This window comes from Camellia sinensis, chromosome 13, assembly GCF_055761805.1.
Source record: "Camellia sinensis isolate YWXY chromosome 13, ASM5576180v1, whole genome shotgun sequence".
NCBI lineage: Eukaryota > Viridiplantae > Streptophyta > Magnoliopsida > Ericales > Theaceae > Camellia > Camellia sinensis.
Genome location: NC_138973.1, coordinates 103,538,649 through 103,556,620, shown reverse-complemented (window position 1 = coordinate 103,556,620; position 17,972 = coordinate 103,538,649). Strand labels below are relative to the sequence as shown.

At 36.1% G+C, this 17,972-nt stretch overlaps 1 protein-coding gene across 3 annotated transcripts; it reads left to right on the top strand.

Moving 5' to 3' along the window:
- The first annotated feature begins 302 nt into the window (after positions 1-302).
- LOC114271476 (DNA-directed RNA polymerases II and IV subunit 5A) lies at positions 303-15,152 on the top strand. 3 transcript variants are annotated; one of them, XM_028213094.2, is made up of 5 exons: positions 303-551; positions 2,530-2,733; positions 9,925-10,104; positions 10,247-10,360; positions 14,692-15,152. In XM_028213094.2, exons 2-5 carry the CDS (start codon positions 2,539-2,541, stop codon positions 14,815-14,817), a joined length of 615 nt encoding a protein of 204 aa, XP_028068895.2. In that variant the 5' UTR covers positions 303-551; positions 2,530-2,538; the 3' UTR covers positions 14,818-15,152. The 3 variants fall into 3 exon arrangements, with proteins under 3 accessions (XP_028068895.2, XP_028068894.2, XP_082759181.1); XM_028213093.2 differs by having other exon boundaries at positions 314-551; positions 2,500-2,733; XM_082903055.1 differs by having other exon boundaries at positions 347-551; positions 2,490-2,733.
- The last annotated feature ends 2,820 nt before the right edge of the window (positions 15,153-17,972 follow it).

The following is a 17,972-nucleotide window of genomic DNA, read 5'->3' as shown; positions in this document are numbered from 1 at the left end:
GAGAGTGGTGTAATTTATTTAAAGACTGAGAATAAATTTTTTTTTTTAACAGAACTTTATTATCCACCTCGATAACAAAGCCCACGACGCAAACACTATGTGTATTTATGTGTAGATAATTTTACAAAATTTATTTGAAAGTCGAAATTAATCGGACTTGTTTTATATTTTGACCACAAATTTTTAACAATCAATTTAATAAAATATATTTTCACTCAATAATTTTATAACAATTATATTTTAATTTCTTCATCACTTACACGTGCCTAAAAAAATTTTCTTATTCATTTTTCATTATTATTTTTTTTAAAACATAAAAGTCCCGAAGATCCCAGGACGACCGTGAACACTGAACAAACCACCCCAACAAAACCATATTGCGATTAAAAGCAGAGTAAACACGTCGGTTTGAGAGCACCTATATATAGATATATATATTCGAAACTAGGGCTTTTTCTTTGTCGTTCATTCTCGATTTCTCTATTCTCTCTTCAGCCGCTTCGCTTCAGCTACAGCCCACGAAGCTTTTTCTCAGGCTCCGGCAGCTCCAGGTACCCCAACTACTCTCCCTCAGAAAAGTTTACATACCATGAAAATTTATACAATGTCTAATCTAACCATGCTAGAAGATTAACTATTGGCAACAACAACAACAACAACAACCAATGATATATCTATATATATATATATTTTGTGAAAGGGCTTTCTTTGATTAAGTTGTATGAAATCAAGATTCAGTTTGCCCCTGTTTGTGCAAAAAATACCAAAATATAATTTTTGACTAAAACTAGGAGGTTTTGGATGAGTTGCGGGCATGCCAAGGCAACAGTGCTTAAGTTGTGATAATACTTTTAGAAAAATCTGACTTCTGAAAAACAGGAGGTTATGTGAGGCTCAAAGGGAAAGAGAGGATTTAAAATCTCCATGGAGTTTTGAATCTCAAAAAGAGAGATAAATAGACAGGAATAAACACCTGAAAATAAACTTTTATATATTCATGGGATTGAACGCATGAAAGTATGAAAATAAGTTTGAAAACATGAAATTGAGTTGCAAAATGAATGTAAACACAATTTAAGTCTCAAAACAATTCCTATGAACGCCAAAAACAATTAATTTGACACGGGTGTTTTGAAAACTAGGAAATTAAGGCTAAAACTATGGCAAAGATGCATTTCAGGTCTACTCCTAAGTTGAACTACGGCCAAACTAAGGATAAATAGCACTAGGCTATGTACTAAGTTGTGTTGAATGTTGGATTGATTCGGGTTTGCTCCATCTTCATTTCTTGTATTTATATATGCTGAAGCCTCCTGAAAATTGTGATTGCCTCCTGGAAATTAGCAACAGCCTCCCGAGAATCTCTCATGATCTCCTAAAAGTGGGGCACTAGATAGCCTCCTGGAATGACATCTGTCCCAACTCCTTTTTCTCAACGGGTGGTTGGGTAGTTCCTCATGAATAGGGTTGATTAGATCCTCCTGTAAACATGAGCCATTGGATGGTGAGTGGGGTTCTTGGATGGCTGCCACCTGTCTTGACTTGGTCAACACATGCCTCCTTTGTAGGAACCGTTGCACATTTTGAAATAGAACCGTTGGATTGCTTCTGGTAGTGGATATGGTAGCCATTGGATCAAAGTCCCGTGTCCTGTTGAACTGTTTGAACCTTACCAATATCCAAATATATTTAATATATAAATATTAACATATATCCTAGTATATCCTTTAAGAGAGAGAGAAGGGAGTGTGTAGAACTTAGGGATTTGTTCCAATCACATCAGCACCATGATTGCATCTCCTTCCCAACTCTGCCACCACATAAACCTGCTAAAGTCCCTTACGTTGCCTCACCACATGCACACATGGTACGCTACAATTGGCTGGTTATTTTTGGTACAAACAACCCCAAAGGCATAAACACATATAAAAAGGAAAAAGAATATACAACCAGATCAAATGAACCATGTTCTCATATTGTTAGCAATGGGTGTGGATGCAATAGGTTTATTTAACCATTATTATACATTTAAATTTTTGTGCAGTTTGATGAATGATGAAACCATTTACCAGCTTTTGTATGAGGAAACCTGTTAGTAGTTTTGGACAATTTGACAAATGAGAAAAACTATTTAGCATTATAGAATGTCATAGTTATTGAAAGCAGGGGGTATTTTTGAAAAAAAGAAAAAACATGAAAGTGTTCTTTGGGGTGTACATTTTATATAAAAGAATAGATCGTATTTTTTGTGCTTTGGATTGTTATAACCTACGTGACATTCTTTTAAATTTACCCTTCAAGTTATATTGTTAATTTGTGATTTTGTTGTGTATTTATAATACTTTTTAACATACTCCTGTATTTGTTTTTTTGTATTCTTTTTGTTGGGTTAACCAGACACTGTTTTGTTTCTACATCTTTGTTTCTGCATGATGCCAAACAAGCTAATGATTTAGGACAGTTTTTTTTTTTTATTTAATTTTTTTAAGTACTGTGTAGTTGATATGCTCTGTTGGAAAACTTGATCAGCAAATCAACATGTCTACTTCAGACGAAGAAATCACAAGGCTATACAGAATCCGTAGAACGGTGATGCAAATGCTGATGGACAGGGGATATGTGGTGGTAGATTCCGATTTAGAGACAAAACCTCAGTTCGTTCATAGATTTGGCGAGAACATGAAAAGGGAAGACCTTGTTATCAAAAAAGTCAAGCGCGATGATAGCTCCGAGGTGTGTTACCATTTATTTCTGAGCTTCAGTACCATCTTCAATAATAGAAGAAGTGATGAATCTTGTAGCAGCAAGTGGCTTGCTTTAGTTTGAAAAGAAAGGAAATTTAATCTACTAGTACTACTACATGATCTACATTCGATCATTCTGGTGGGGCTCCTAATTGGGGTGGAGCAAGGATTTTTGTTTAGGAAAAATCTTTAAATTATATTTATCAAAAAAAAAAAAATCTTGACATTACATGAAATTTTTCCTAAATAACAATCTAATTCTTCACAACCCCCCCCCCCCCCCTCTCCAAAAAAAAAAGTAAATAAATAAAAATAAATAAATAAATAAAAAATTCATCCCTTACATAAACAAAATTTATAATTATCTAATCTGTTAATTCAATGATGATTTAAGTTAATTATGATAATTTTAGAGAATACCAAGATTAGGGAATGATTGTGATATCATCCCCTTTTTATATTAATGAAGATTAATAATTATAAGGGAGCCCTAAGGCATAGAATAATTACAATTGAATAATAACCCAACTAATAATAATAATAACTATTTTTAACACTCTCCCTCAAGTTGGTGTGAGGATATCTCTCATGTCCAGCTTGCCTGGGATGTCATGCAATGGTTTACTCTCAACTCCCTTGGTGAGGATGTCAGCGAGTTGTTCACTAGTCTGCACAAATGGAGTACAGATTTTGTCACTAGTGAGTTTCTTCTTAATGAAATGGCGATCAATCTCAACATGTTTTGTCTTGTCATGTTGAACCGGATTGATGGCGGCCTTATTATCATAGTATAAACGCATGGAGTTTGTCTGATCAATACCTAGATCACTCAACAATAACTTGAATAATAAGAGCTCACATACCCCTTGTGCCATAACTCTAAACTTAGCTTCAGCACTTAACCTGTCAATCACATTCTGTTTCTTACTCCTCCAAGTAACGAGGTTGCCTCCAATAAAGGTGCAATACCCTGACGTCGACCTCCTATCAGTTACTGATCCAGTTTAGTCAGTATCTGTATAGGCTTTCACATGAAGATGATTATGCTTTAAAACATAAAGACCCTTACCAGGAGCAGACTTCAAGTACCTCAAAATTCTTATAACAGCCTCGAAGTGAATCTGATGAGGAGCATGCATAAACTGGTTAACCACACTGACATCAACAGCAATATCAGGACGAGAGTGAGATAGATAGATGAACTTACCACTAATCGCTGATAGTTTCCTCCATCAATAGCTGCTCCTTCTTTATCATTTCCCAGTTTCTGATTGGGTTCCAGTGGAGTGTCACAGGCCTTGCAGCCAAGCATTCTAGTTTCCTTCAACAGGTCAAGCACATACTTTCTCTATGAGATAAATATCCCAGACTTGGAGCGAGTAACTTCAGTTCTCAGAAAATACTTCAAACTCCCCAAGTCTTTGATTTCAAACTCACTTGCTAAATATTTCTTCAACAGAGGTATTTCCTCACTATCATCGCCTGTAAGAACTGTCATCCACATAAACAATGAGCGCTGTAGTCTTACCATGTGAGGAATGTTTCACCAATAAGGTGTGATCTGCCTGACTCTGTTTGAAGCCATATTTAAGCATAACCTGAGTGAATCTCTCAAACCAAGTCCTTGGAGACTGTTTGAGACCATATAAGGACTTCCGAAGCCGGCATACTTTACCCTCTGTCTAATGATCCTCAAAACTAGGAAGAATGTCCATATATACCTCTTCTTTTAGGGCACCATAGAAAAAAGCATTCTTTACATCAAACTGATGAAGTGGCCAATCTAGATTAGCTGTTAGAGAGAGAAGTACTATGACTGAATTCATCTTAGCCACGGGTGTAGAGGTCTCTTGATAGTCAACGTCATATGCCTGAGTGAACTCTTTTGCCACTAGTCTAGCCTTGTAACGCTCAATATAACCATCGACTTTGTGTTTCATAGTATACACCCATTTGCATCCCACAGGTCGTTTGCCCTTAAGTAACTCAGTCAATTCCTAAGTACCATTCTTTTTAAGTGCTTTCATTTCCTCAATCATAGCAAATTTCCACTCAGAGGTATCAAGAGCATCCTGAAAATGGTTAGAAATGCTAACAGAGGAAATATTTGACAAAAAAGCTCTATATGAGGACGACAAATGAGAGTAAGACACAAAATTTGAGATAGGATATTGAGTACAAGATCTCGCACCATTTCTCTTGGCAATAACAACATTAAGACCAATAGGAGTATAAAAATCAGTGGACTCAGGAGATTCAAAGTTACCTGGACCCTCATTAGAAGTAGGAGATGGCAGTGGGTGAGCAGAAGTGATCTCTTGTATCCAGATAACTTTTTATCTGTCTTTGTCCTGGACATAAACTTGCCTTTTTCCATTCTTGGTGACATTGGGTTCTGTAGTGCCAATAAGAGGTGGTGGTGTAAGATCAACAGGTTCCTCCATAAGAATCACAGGAATCACTTCACACCAAGGCTCCCCTTGAAGGGAGGACTGTGACACCGGAGAGGACAAGAAATAGGATTGAGACTCAAAGAAGGTGATATCAATGGACACAAACCACTTACGAGGAGGAGGGTGACAATACTTATACCCTTTTTGAGTAGGAAAGTACCTAAGGAAAACACATTTGAGGGAGCGAGGGTCCAATTTATCACGAGTAAGAGAGTGATTGTGGACAAAACAGACACAACCAAATATTTTGGGAGAAATAGAAAACAAGGACTCGTAACCTAGGAGGACTTGAAGGGGAGTTTGTTTTTGCAAGACCTGAGTAGGAAGATGATTAATAAAATGGCCAGCGGTGAGAAAAGCGTCGCCCTAGAAGGACCGAGACACACTTATAGAAAAATACATGCACTGAGCCATGTCAATAAAATGATGATTCTTGCGTTCCGCCACCCCATTTTGTTGAGGAGTATTGGTGCAAGAGGTCTGATGGATAATGCCACGAGCAGAAAAATATTGCTCCAACCCAGAATCTATGTATTCACTCCCATTATCAGAATGGAAGATTTTGACAGTGACCGCAAATTGAGTACAAATCATCTAATGAAAATTGCGAAACACAGAGAAAGCCTCACTCTTGTCTTTCATGAGGTACACTCAAGTAGTACGAGAAAAATCATCAATAAATGTAACTAACTATCGATGACTTTTCACAGACACAACACAAGATAGACCCCAGACGTCAGAATGGATTAATGAAAAAGGAATTAAATTTTTATTAAAATTGGAAGCAAAAGAAGATCTTTGTTTTCCAAGTTGACAAGACTCATAAAGAAACTCAGACACATTATTGTTTGCAAAAACATATGAAAATAAATGCGTAAGTAAATAAAAGGAAGGATGTCCAATACGCCGATGCCACAACCATAAATCATCTTTGGTAGTAAGACTTGTGGTGGGAGAATAAGCAAGCTTTTTGAGTTGATCCAGGAAGCAGAGATCATTTTCTGCACTATCACTGCCAATCGTCCTCCTCATGACAAGGTCTTGAAAAAGACAATGATTAGGAAAAAAAAGTCACATTACAATTCAAATCCTTTGTAATACGGCTCAAGGATAACAGGTTAACAGAAAAATTGGGGACATGGAGAACAGAAGATAAAGGGATGATAGGAGTGACATGGACCAAACCTTTCCCAGAAATAGAAGAAAATTGCCATCTGCAATCCTAATTTTGTCGTGACCTAAAGATGACTTATAGGCAGAGAAAAGGTTAGAGTATCCAAACATATGATCTGAGGCACCAGAATCAATAATCCAGGATAGAGACTTTTGAGAAAGAAAAACACGAGGAGAAGAGGCTAAGTTACCTAAGCGGGCAAACGATGAGAAAGATGTACTGAGAGCAGTAGAAGACTGGCGGTCTAGCAGGTGACGCAAAATATCCTCAAGCTCATGAGTTGTCATGCCAGAGAGACCATCAGAAGCCTGGCCAACGGAAGCGGAAGTAGAATCAAGTATATCAACAACACTAGACTGATGAGCCTGTGAATGAGAGCTACATCCTCTAGATTGGCTTGACCGACCTCCTCTAGACCCAAACCGATCACCTCGGCCCTTGAATGGAGTCCCATGAAGCTTCTAACATGTCTCACGAGTATGCAGCGGCTTGCGATAGTAATCACAGAATACAGACTGCTTGGTGGCAGATGAAGGGATGGGAGTCAGGCTGATGCCATCTTTAGGGGTAGACAATAATGCTAAGCGGTCAGTAGAGACAGGTGACATCATAGCAGACCAGCAACTCTCCTCATTCTGTGCATACACAAATGCCTTATGAAGTGAAGGAAGAGTGTCCATTCTCAGAATTCAACTTCGAACTGGATTATACTCCACATTGAGACATGCCTGAAACTTGAAGATCCTTTCCTATGCAATGAACTTCTTGTACTCGACTGAATCAGCAGTGCAAACAGGCTTATAGTGCTGTAGGTGATCAAGGCGTTTCCAGCCGTTGATGAGGAAGGTGAAGTACTGAAGAATTGTCTGCTCTTCCTGAACCAAGCTCTTCATAGAGCGGCTCAACTCAAATGCCTGTGAGAAATTTTCTTGGTGGGAATAGGTGGTAATCACAACATCCCAAACATCCTGGGCAGTCTCCATATACAAGTAGCCCTCGCCAATTTCTAGTACCATTGAATGAGTAAGCCAACCCATAATCAAAGAGTTGGTAATCTCTCATTGGTCATAACTCGGGTCAGTGGTGCTGGGTGCCTGTATCCTGCCATCAACATACCCCATCTTTCTTCTGCTCAGTCATAGTAGTAGGCATAGTAAAACTCTCACTCCTAGGTATCTGAGAAGTAGTGAACAAACTGATTGAATTTGCCATGGATACTGTACTACCGAACCCTCAACAAAACTAGTGTCAATCACAAACCCGGAAGATGGTGGTGTAAGGGAAAAACAACATAAAGAATTAAGAACTCATAGAGATATTTTTTTTTTCTCTTTTTTTTTGTTTTTATTTATTTATTTATTATTTTTTTTAGAAGAGAAACGAAGAAACAAGACATTGTTCAAAGGAGTAGTCCAAGAGTGTTCAATATCTTATGACCAAGTCAACAACAAACACAAAAATAGGGTACACACACAAACGACAGTAAAGGGAGAGAAGGACGACAATAGAGAGAGAGACGATACCACTAGAGGTGTCGCATGGAGCCAAATAAGGCATAGGGGCTGTCGGTGGCAGTCGGCCAGGCAAGGGGAGCCTGTACCAGTGGTCGACTAGGCTAGGAGGCCTATCTACAACGACCAACGAGAGACTAGGATGGCCTTTGGCACTGATTTCGACCAAACCAGGTGATTTTCGAACCTTAGGGTGACCTTTGACACTGATTTCAACCAACCAGGGTGATTTTCGAACCCTAGAGTGACATCAACATAGCCGAAACAACCTGGGTCCTTGTTAGCTGCTGAAGTGGGTTGTCTCCGGTTGGTGGCTCTGGTGGGTAACAGAATTGTGTGGGTAGATGGGTTTAGGTTTTAGGGTTAGGCTCTAATACCATGATAATTTTAGAGAATACCAAGATTAGGGAATAATTGTGATATCATTCCTTTTTTATCAAGGTTGTTAAAATCGGGATTTTATGTTAGATCGTTGGAGGTGTTTACAGGATCGGATCGTAGAATCAGATCGAGAATCGTAAGATCCTATTGGAACAGACAAATTACATAATAATTTAATTTAAATAAATATTTCTTAAAAAGTATATACAAAATGAGCCTATATTCTATTAAAAAGAAGTGAAGATATTGTGAAAAATATAATATTTCATGTAAAATGTACATATAATATTATACAATAAAAAACTCGATGGTAAAAGTTTAGTATTTCATCAAAAAAGAAGGTGAAGAAGAAGAATTCTATAACAAAATACTTTACAATCTACAATAATGCATAAAAAGTGAAGAGAGATTATTTAACGAAGTTGGAAATGAAAATAGATTAAGATCTCAAAAGAGCAGTTTAACCGAATGATAAGGTTTGCCGTTAACATCCCTCGTGGAGCGGATTCGAGTCACAAAAATAATCTTTCCAAAAATTGGGATAAAATTGCAATCATTTTACCCTTCTTAGACTCCGCTAAAGTTAAGTTTGCTTTTCCAACTAGTTAATTTTCTTAAATTACCACAATATTTGAATGTTTGTTTTCTAGTTTGTTTTTCTTAGTCTATTTGATTCATACTACTTAATTTTTTTATTTATTTTGACCACATAAATTGGTATTTAGACAACAAATATAAAATTTACAATAAAATATGTCATACAATACAAAACAAGGCTTGTAAATAGGATTGGATAGGATTGGATTTGGATTTGGATTTGGATCGGGATTCCACAATCCTATAAGATCCCATTACCAAGATCGAAAAATCCTATTACTAAGATCGAAAGATCCTACCTATAAGGAATTTTTTATACGATCTGGATCGATTGTATTCAAATGGATTATAAGATTATAGGATCGTAAGATTCGGATTGGGATTCTGACAACCATGCTTTTTATATTAATGAATATTAATAATTACAAGGGAGTCCTAAGGCATAGAATAATTACAATTGAATGATAACCCAACTAATAATAATAATAACTATTTTTAACAAATTATACAATTTAGTTAGAGAGAGAGACTAGTAGGTGGGATGAGGGAAAAAACAAACTCAATGGGTGCAAATTCTATAAAGAGTGTATTTTATTTAACAAAGCATATATCACAGTATAAAACAATATTTTGTTCAAATATGAGTGAGGGCAATTGCACCTGTTGCTGCCATGTAAATCGGCCCATTCATCCCAACTCAATAAACTTGACCCGGTCTTTGTTTAGGAATTAGAGGATTGCTTAATAATAATATCCATGCACTGTATTTATATGGTCATCAATCAATTTAGTTTTCCATGGTACAATTTATGATGCAATATTTTGTATGTATTTAATTAGCCTAAAGCAATTTTTGATGTAGATGTTCGTTGACATTACCTCATGATTATGCAACTAATCCCAAAACAGATGACAACTACACCATTTTAGCTAACACTACTTGATTAATTACTTTTTTCCTGTTTCGACGTGGATATTATATTTGGAGGGAAGGTATTCCTATGCTCCTTGCTTGTTAGCACTGCATCTATTATTTGTGTGATTGTTGGTTTTCTTTGGACCAGATTTATGTTTTCTTTCCTGAGGAGCCGAAGGTTGGTGTCAAAACAATGAAGACTTATACCAATCGCATGAAATCAGATAATGTTTTCCGAGCAATATTGGTTGTTCAACAGAATCTCACACCCTTTGCGAAACAATGCATAAATGAAATAGCAGCAAAATTCCATTTGGAGGTTTTCCAGGTGATTCTTGATGCTTTTCACATTGATCTCTTTTCATTTGAAGATTTTCCCTAATTTAATCTATCAGTCTTGCATTTCTTGAGAAATCAGTAATGTCCATTAATTTTGCTGCATGCCATTATTGTCTATTTGGTTGATATAGGAGGCAGAGTTGTTGGTCAACATTAAAGAACATGTTCTTGTACCTGAGCACCAGCTCCTGACAAAAGAGGAAAAGAAAACTTTGCTGGACAGATACACCGTTAAAGAAACACAGGTCAGTTATCTGGAATTTCAATAATGCACTTGCTAGATTAAAAAAAGATCAATATGATTTAGCTTCACAAACTTTGTATTAGTATGCCATGCCATATGTAACAAGCAATTCAACTTCATAACTGCTGGAGATGTTACTGTTTCCAGAAGTTATGATAATTATTTCCAAATTCAAATTTGAATGTCAAACTTGGTATAGAAAACAAGGAAAATTGGGCTCCAGTTGGCACCTATTTTAGGGGGAGAATGTTACTACTTGCATTGAAGGCAATGAATGTCTGTGATTTAGTAGTATTTATATAAGGGCAGTGATTGAGCTTGGGGAAAATGCTTGCATAGTTTAATTTGTTCGTGCTTATGAAGTTTGGCTTGGGCTTCACTTTTTTCTGTTCTAGGGATGGATTTCCTCACCTTGTTTTAAGTTTGCCAAGCAAAACAGTTGCTAGTGTTACCACAGGGCGTATTGTGCATAAATTAAAGTCTTTAATGGCCAACACTCCAAATTGAAGTCATAATGTCACATTGAGTCATGGTTGTTAGAATCTTATTATTCACAATTTGATTCATACGTTTCATGTAAGAAATAATGTATAGAGAAAGAGAGAGAATAAATTGTATGTATTATTATTGATTGATATATTGATAATTGTTGAATTATTGAATGCTACAATGATTCCTATATATAGAAGAGTAGGTGGTAGTAGGTGGTAGATGGAGTAGGTAAAGTGGAGGTGGTAGGTGGAGTAGGTGAAGTGGAGGTGGTAGTGGTGTAGTGGGTTTAGTGGAGTAGGTGAGGTGGTAGTGGTGTAGTGGGTTAGGTTTAGTGGAGTAGGTGAGGTGGTAGTGGTGTAGTGGGTTAGGTTTAGTGGGTGAAGTAGGTGATAGGTTTTAACAGCCCCCCGCAAACTCAAGGGGATAGGAACTAACCAACTTGAGTTTGGAGAGAGTAACAAAACAAGAAAATACATAAAAAATAAAAGAGGATAGGAGACACTGTATGGTCGTGTCAGACCGTTGTAGAAGACCGATGTAGAAGACACTGGCTCGTGTCGGACCGATGTAGAAGACAGTTTATGGGGTCATGTCGGACCGTTGTAGAAGACAGTTTACGGAGTCTTGCTGGACCCTTGTAGAAACTAACCGGAATCAATGTCGGGACAGTTTACAGAGTCTTGTCGGACCCTTGTAGAAACTAACCGGAATCTATGTCGGGACAGTTTACAGAGTCTTGTCGGACCCTTGTAGAAACTAACCGGAATCTATGTCGGGACAGTTTACAGAGTCTTGTCGGACCCATAAAGGAGCTAATCGAAATTAATGTCGGGACAGTTTATAGGGTCATGTCGGACCGTTGTAGAAGTTGCACCCTCAAAAGGTGTGCCCAATTTTGTCAAAAGGCGTGCCATCAAAAGGCGTGCCCAATTCATCAAAAGGTGTGCCGGACATGATGGCGAGGCACGTGGGCGCCTTGGCTTGCACGCCCGTTTTGTCCTCTGGTGGCAAGAGGCACGCGATACGCGTGGCTGCCTCGCTATTTAACCAAGGTTGATGCTGAGGCTGAGGCAGACAAAAAAACTTCTGAAAATCCTCTGAAAACAACTCTTCCTTTGCTGAGAAAGAAACTCTGTAATACTCTGTAACCAACCCGTCTCTGAAACACTCAGCAACATGGCCTCTTCTTCCCGTCCAGCTACCCAGAACATGGCCTCCTCTTCCCGTGGTCTGCTCACGCTCTTTCCAGAACTGAACGAGTCCACAAGAGAAATAACTGGTGCGGTGGCCAGTGAACCTCAACCAAACACCTCTGGTTTTGCTCCGTTGAACTTTCCGATGCGGTCGGTGGAGCAAAAAATGGCGGTGCAGTCGGATGTGGAGGCCAATCAGTATACCTTGAAGTCATGTGTGGAAACCATGGCTGCGGTTACAAATTTGTCGAACCGGCTGCAGAGTAGGACGAATGAGGTGCAGCAGTTAAACGCCCAACTGGCTCTGCTCCAACGCATGTATAAGGATGCGCGAGCAGAGATAAGTGTGCTAAAGGCGGAAAACAAGGAGCTGAAGCGGAAGGCCAGTTTTATGTTCCGATTTGGAGGGCCGCCATATGCTGCAGTGGAGGAGCAGGGAGTAGTGATCATGCCCAGTGGAGTGGGAAACACGGAGGCAACACCGGCAAGGGCCGCCCAAGACGGTGGCAAGAAGAAAAGACCGGCGGAATAGGCGAGAAGAAAAATCCCACTGTTCCGATTTGTATTGGTTGTGTTTTGTTTTGTTTTGTGTTTTTTTATTTTTATTTTTTTTATTTTTATTTTTATTTTTTTTTATGGTGTAAAATGCTGATCGGGGTTGATCCCCGGCATGAAGAAATGACAAGTTTGTAAAATGTTGTTTTTTTTTTTTTTTTTTTTTTTTTTTTGGGGAGTGTTTTGTTGAAAAAATAAAAATAAAATGAAAGAAAACAAGGGAGAAAGAAAATAGATAAAAAATATTTATAGATGGATTATATGAAAAACATCAGTGCGATTGTTTCAAAAATAAAGTGGGGTATTTAAAAAAGAGGAAAAGTGACTTGGAAAAAATAAATAAAAATAAGTGATTTTTGAAATCAAATGGAGGAGAGAGAGGGACAAACCCATGTGATAAAGTGGAGAGAGAGTCGGTGAGTGGGGTGCAAAAGGTGAAGGAGAAATGATGGATTGAAAATGGTTTGGGTCAAAAGTGGACACTGTTAGTGGGGAACATGAGTGCATTGATTATTTGATATAATAATAAAAATAAAAAGTTAGAACAGTTGGAGAGAATGAGTGGAGTATGGTAAGGGTTTCATCCAAAGCCAAAATTCCTGCAGCGAATCACTTCGCAAATCCTAGCATGAGCTTTTTCTCTTTCCAGGCTTATTCATGAATTTCCTGGTGATTTCAAGAGCTCTGGTGGCATTGTGGCAGAGAACACCCCAACCTGGATTTTGGGTGGCAGCAACTGAGAACACCCCAACCTGGATTTTGGGTGGCAGCAACTGGAAAATATCATAGATCTGATTTTTAAAAACCTTGTGACAGCATTTCATCAGCTTCATCCAAGACAAACATTTTGATGTAAACAGGGCGAAGTGATTGTCTCCGCAACATGTCAAACACACGACCAGGAGTACCAACAACAACATGAACCCCACTGGAGAGAATGCGCTGATCTTCGCGCACACTAGTCCCTCCAACACAAGCATGAACCTTCACACTTTGCTGGGCAAGTTCAAGAGTGGGTGGAAGAACCAAAGCTTGGCACTCAACCAAGCTATAATCTAGCTGCTGCAGAATTCCAGAGCAGAATGTTGCAGTGTTTCCAATTCCAGACTGTTTCGTCATATGAGGTGAAGAATTCTTCTCCATCAGCCTCACACATGACTACAGTTGCACAAATCTTTGTTGATTTTATCAGCGGAATAGGTTGAGGTCCGACGGGCGGCTAAGGTGAGGTTGCCGCCCGCCGGGGAAGCGAAAATACTAGGTTTTAAACCAGCTCTGATACCATGTAAGAAATAATGTATAGAGAAAGAGAGAGAATAAATTGTATGTATTATTATTGATTGATATATTGATAATTGTTGAATTATTGAATGCTACAATGATTCCTATATATAGAAGAGTAGGTGGTAGTAGGTGGTAGATGGAGTAGGTAAAGTGGAGGTGGTAGGTGGAGTAGGTGAAGTGGAGGTGGTAGTGGTGTAGTGGGTTTAGTGGAGTAGGTGAGGTGGTAGTGGTGTAGTGGGTTAGGTTTAGTGGAGTAGGTGAGGTGGTAGTGGTGTAGTGGGTTAGGTTTAGTGGGTGAAGTAGGTGATAGGTTTTAACATTTCAATACGAGTTAAAAATGATTCATTTTGTTCTGTTGAATCTTAAATTGTGAATTTTATGATTCAATTGTGATTCACTATGATTCATTGCTATTCATACATGAAATGACATCGTTTTATCAAAATAAGAGAAAGATCAATTAATTGTAATAATGAAGTTATATTTACAATTATACAATTTAGTTATATTATATTTATTTCATTTTAATATATTATGATAAATAAAGTGAATCATACCATTCATGATTCATTATTTTAACAAAACAATTCATGGTTTGATCTCAATGCATTTAAGGAATGAATTAATGAGAAACACCCTCAGTCTGTTTATATCCTCTTCACTGACTTTTTATTTGGATATTGATTGTTGTTATAGACTCATACGAATGTCTACATCATCTATTTGTAATTCAGTTTGTTTTTGTTTTTCCGATTCCACCAGATTTAATTTTTTGTTTGTTTGTTTGTTTAAACTGTTTGGAGTCCAGCTACCTCGAATTCAGGTGACTGATCCAGTTGCCAGATACTATGGGATGAAGCGTGGGGAAGTTGTGAAAATTATTCGACCAAGTGAGACTGCAGGCCGTTATGTCACGTACCGCTATGTTGTCTAAATTTCTTCCAGCATCCTAACTAGTGGAGTAGAATTCTGAAGCCTTGTTCTGGTTGAAAGCATTCTGGTTTTGTTTCACTTGATGAATCAAGCAACTAGCAGACGAGTAATTTAGAACCTAATCAAATTTTGAACTTAATTTTTCTGTTGCCTATTAGCCTAATTTGGTTAGCTTATATGTATACATATCTTGGTTAGCTTATATATATATACATATAAAGACAGTTATTTGTTTCGAACCCTAGTAATGGACGTTGTGATGTTCTCATATAAACATTTTGTATTGTTCTCGGCATTTACATTCCATTTTGGCAATGCATGTGATTTATTCATCTACTGACATTTGTGTTGCAAAATGGTATGTTCTCTGAACTCTGGCTCCTTGGCGACAATTGTATTGCTCTACTTGTGGAATCTTTCTTTTTATCATTTTTCCTTTGTCATGAATGAGAGAAGAGTATTGAATGGTTTTAGTATTGCACAGAAAGTTCTTGCAGGTTATATATACTTGCTTGTATGCAGAGTCTGAACAATTACTACAGCTTTAATTTATAGATGAATGATTTCTGATTGCCTTCAAGGCAGTGAATGGTTAAGAAACAACCTACTTGACATAAGAGACGCTAACAAGTAAAAATCAATGTATAATTCTCAGCCACTAGATTTAGATAACAGAAATTTAGTCATTGATTAGTAATTAGTAAAGCAAAACACACACACACACACACACAAAAAAAAAAAAAAGACTCCTCGGCACTGATCACGGAGACTGGATTATGGGCATTTGACATTACATTGGTAAGTCATCAGTGCTTGTTGCTGAACTTTAGCCCTTGTGGATTGGCCTCCAACCAGCTTGGGAGGAAGGATTACAAGGTCACTCAAGCTATCAATGGATTGAATAGAGTGGACCCTAATTTTAATCTTTGTCAAGGAATCAGGGATCTCCTTGCGTGGGATTGGCAATGTCACCTTCAAAGGATTAGGCGCGAAGCTAATGCCTGCACTGATTGTTTGGCCAAACAAGCTAGATACCATGTGACTCCCTGACCAGTTCTTCGAGCTCCTCCAACCTCTATCATTCCCTTGATAGATTTAGATCGGCAGGGACTTAGATCCCTTTGCCTAATTTCTTTATCATTCTTTTTCTTTTGGGGCCTCGGCTCCCATTTTATAACCAAAAGAAAAAAATAGTTGCTTAGGCCAAAATGGTCATGCTACACAATATATAATTAAGAAATTCTTACTCATGCTTCACTTTTAAAATACAAGATGAATTGTGAAAAGTAACATATAAATATCAGTTCTCTATGTTAGGGGCAAGTTGGGCAATTGACTTTTAAATAATTTTTATTTTATTTTATTTTAAAACATCTACAATGGATATCCAAAAAATGATGAAAGTATAATTTTGATGTTGCATAGGATATGTTAGTATGTGTTTTAGTACAAGACATAGCAAAAAAGATGTGAGATTTGAAGGAGTTTGTTAATTATGAAGAGGCTTCTAACAAGGTGGAGTGAAAAAGAGGAGTGAAAGAGAAAGAAGTAAGAGAGAGAACAACTCTTGTTACAACACACTAGATATTTTAATAGATATATATTATTCTTAACACATATTTTAATATTTTCAATATTTTCATTGTAACACCCTTGTACACTCACTAAATTAACAGATGTTAACATATAAAATTTGACTTCACTTTTATTAGTTTTGTCATATAACATACATTGATACACAAATTTAACATCTATATTGGAGAAGCCCTTAGGATAAAATTATTGTTAAAAGAACTTATGTATTTAGTAAATGCTAGGAACTTATTTTTTGAGTAAATTACACTCTTGTCTTATAAGGTTTAAGAAAAATATATAGTCTTTTCTTTTCTTTTCTTTCTTTCTTTCTTTTGCTTTTTTTGTTTTTTTTTTTTGTTTTTTTGTTTTTTTTTTTTAAATTTTAAGTATAGCTTTCCATCTAAAAAAAAGAAAAGAAAAATATGACTAGTCTCAAACTTTCAATATAATTACATCGATAATTTATGTAACACTCGGACAATTTTTCTTCAATAATTCATTATTTGTATAAATAAAATCATAATGTTATCATATATTTTTTTCGAAAATATATATTTATTTTTGCTTAGTTCAATGTCTAATAGGGAGATGACACATGGATATATAGGTAACATGTAGACATATAGGTGACATGTACATATAAACGGACAAATAGATAAATAAATAGGCATAATAGGGTCTTTCAATTTATTATTGTCCTTTTGATCTTAGAAGAATATGATTTGAAATTATTACCTCAAAAGTTTTGAAATTTGATCTATAACAGGAGTAATCTATTTTTTCTTAGCAGAAAGGTTGAATTGTTCTTATTTTTATGTTTATTTTTTCATTTTTAGCCTTTTTTTAGCTAAAAAACAATTAAAACCAAACTGAAACAACCTAAGTCATTACTCTAAAATTAAAAAAAAAAAAAAAAAAGGGTTCACTTTGCTTGGTTTCTCTTTTCCAAAAATACTTTTTAGAAAATTCTACTTTCTTATTTTTTGTATTTTTTTGTTTTTACTAAATTTTTTTAATATTTTAAACAATTTTACTGAATTTTAGAAAATTCTAGCTTTTTTTTTTTAAATTTAATTTTAAACTTTTTAAAAGATATATATATCTCTTTTCTTTGTGAAAAAACAGTTTGCTTGGTTACACTTTTTCAAAAATACTTTTTAAAAAATTTTACTTTCTTATTTTTCGTGTTCTTTTGTTTTTATTGAATTTTTTAATATTTTAAGTAAATTTTTTTAATTTTTAGACATACCTAACATAAATATACTTAAAAAATAAAAAATTCGTGAATTTTTTTTTTTAAAATTCACTAAATACCAAAAATACAAAAACAATACTAGAATTCAATATATTTTTTGTATTTTTATGTATTTATTAATTTTTTAAAATATTTTTTCACAAAATTTTTATTTTTTAAATACATCTAAGTAAGATACATCTAAAAAAGTAAAAAAAATATTTAAAATTTAAAAAACATTTACTAAAAATAAAAAAAAATCAAAAAACTCAATTTTTAAAAAAACTTAATCTAGAAAGTTCAAACCAAACCTTCTGATTATATTATATTATATTTTTATTTTTTTA

Excerpts from the sequence above, each read along its gene's own strand:
- LOC114271476 (XM_028213094.2), top strand. The coding sequence starts at position 2,539 with ATGTCTACTTCAGACGAAGAAATCACAAGGCTATACAGAATCCGTAGA. Across the intron at positions 2,734-9,924 it reads AGCGCGATGATAGCTCCGAG|ATTTATGTTTTCTTTCCTGA; the intron begins GTGTGTTACCAT and ends TCTTTGGACCAG. Across the intron at positions 10,361-14,691 it reads ACACCGTTAAAGAAACACAG|CTACCTCGAATTCAGGTGAC; the intron begins GTCAGTTATCTG and ends TTTGGAGTCCAG.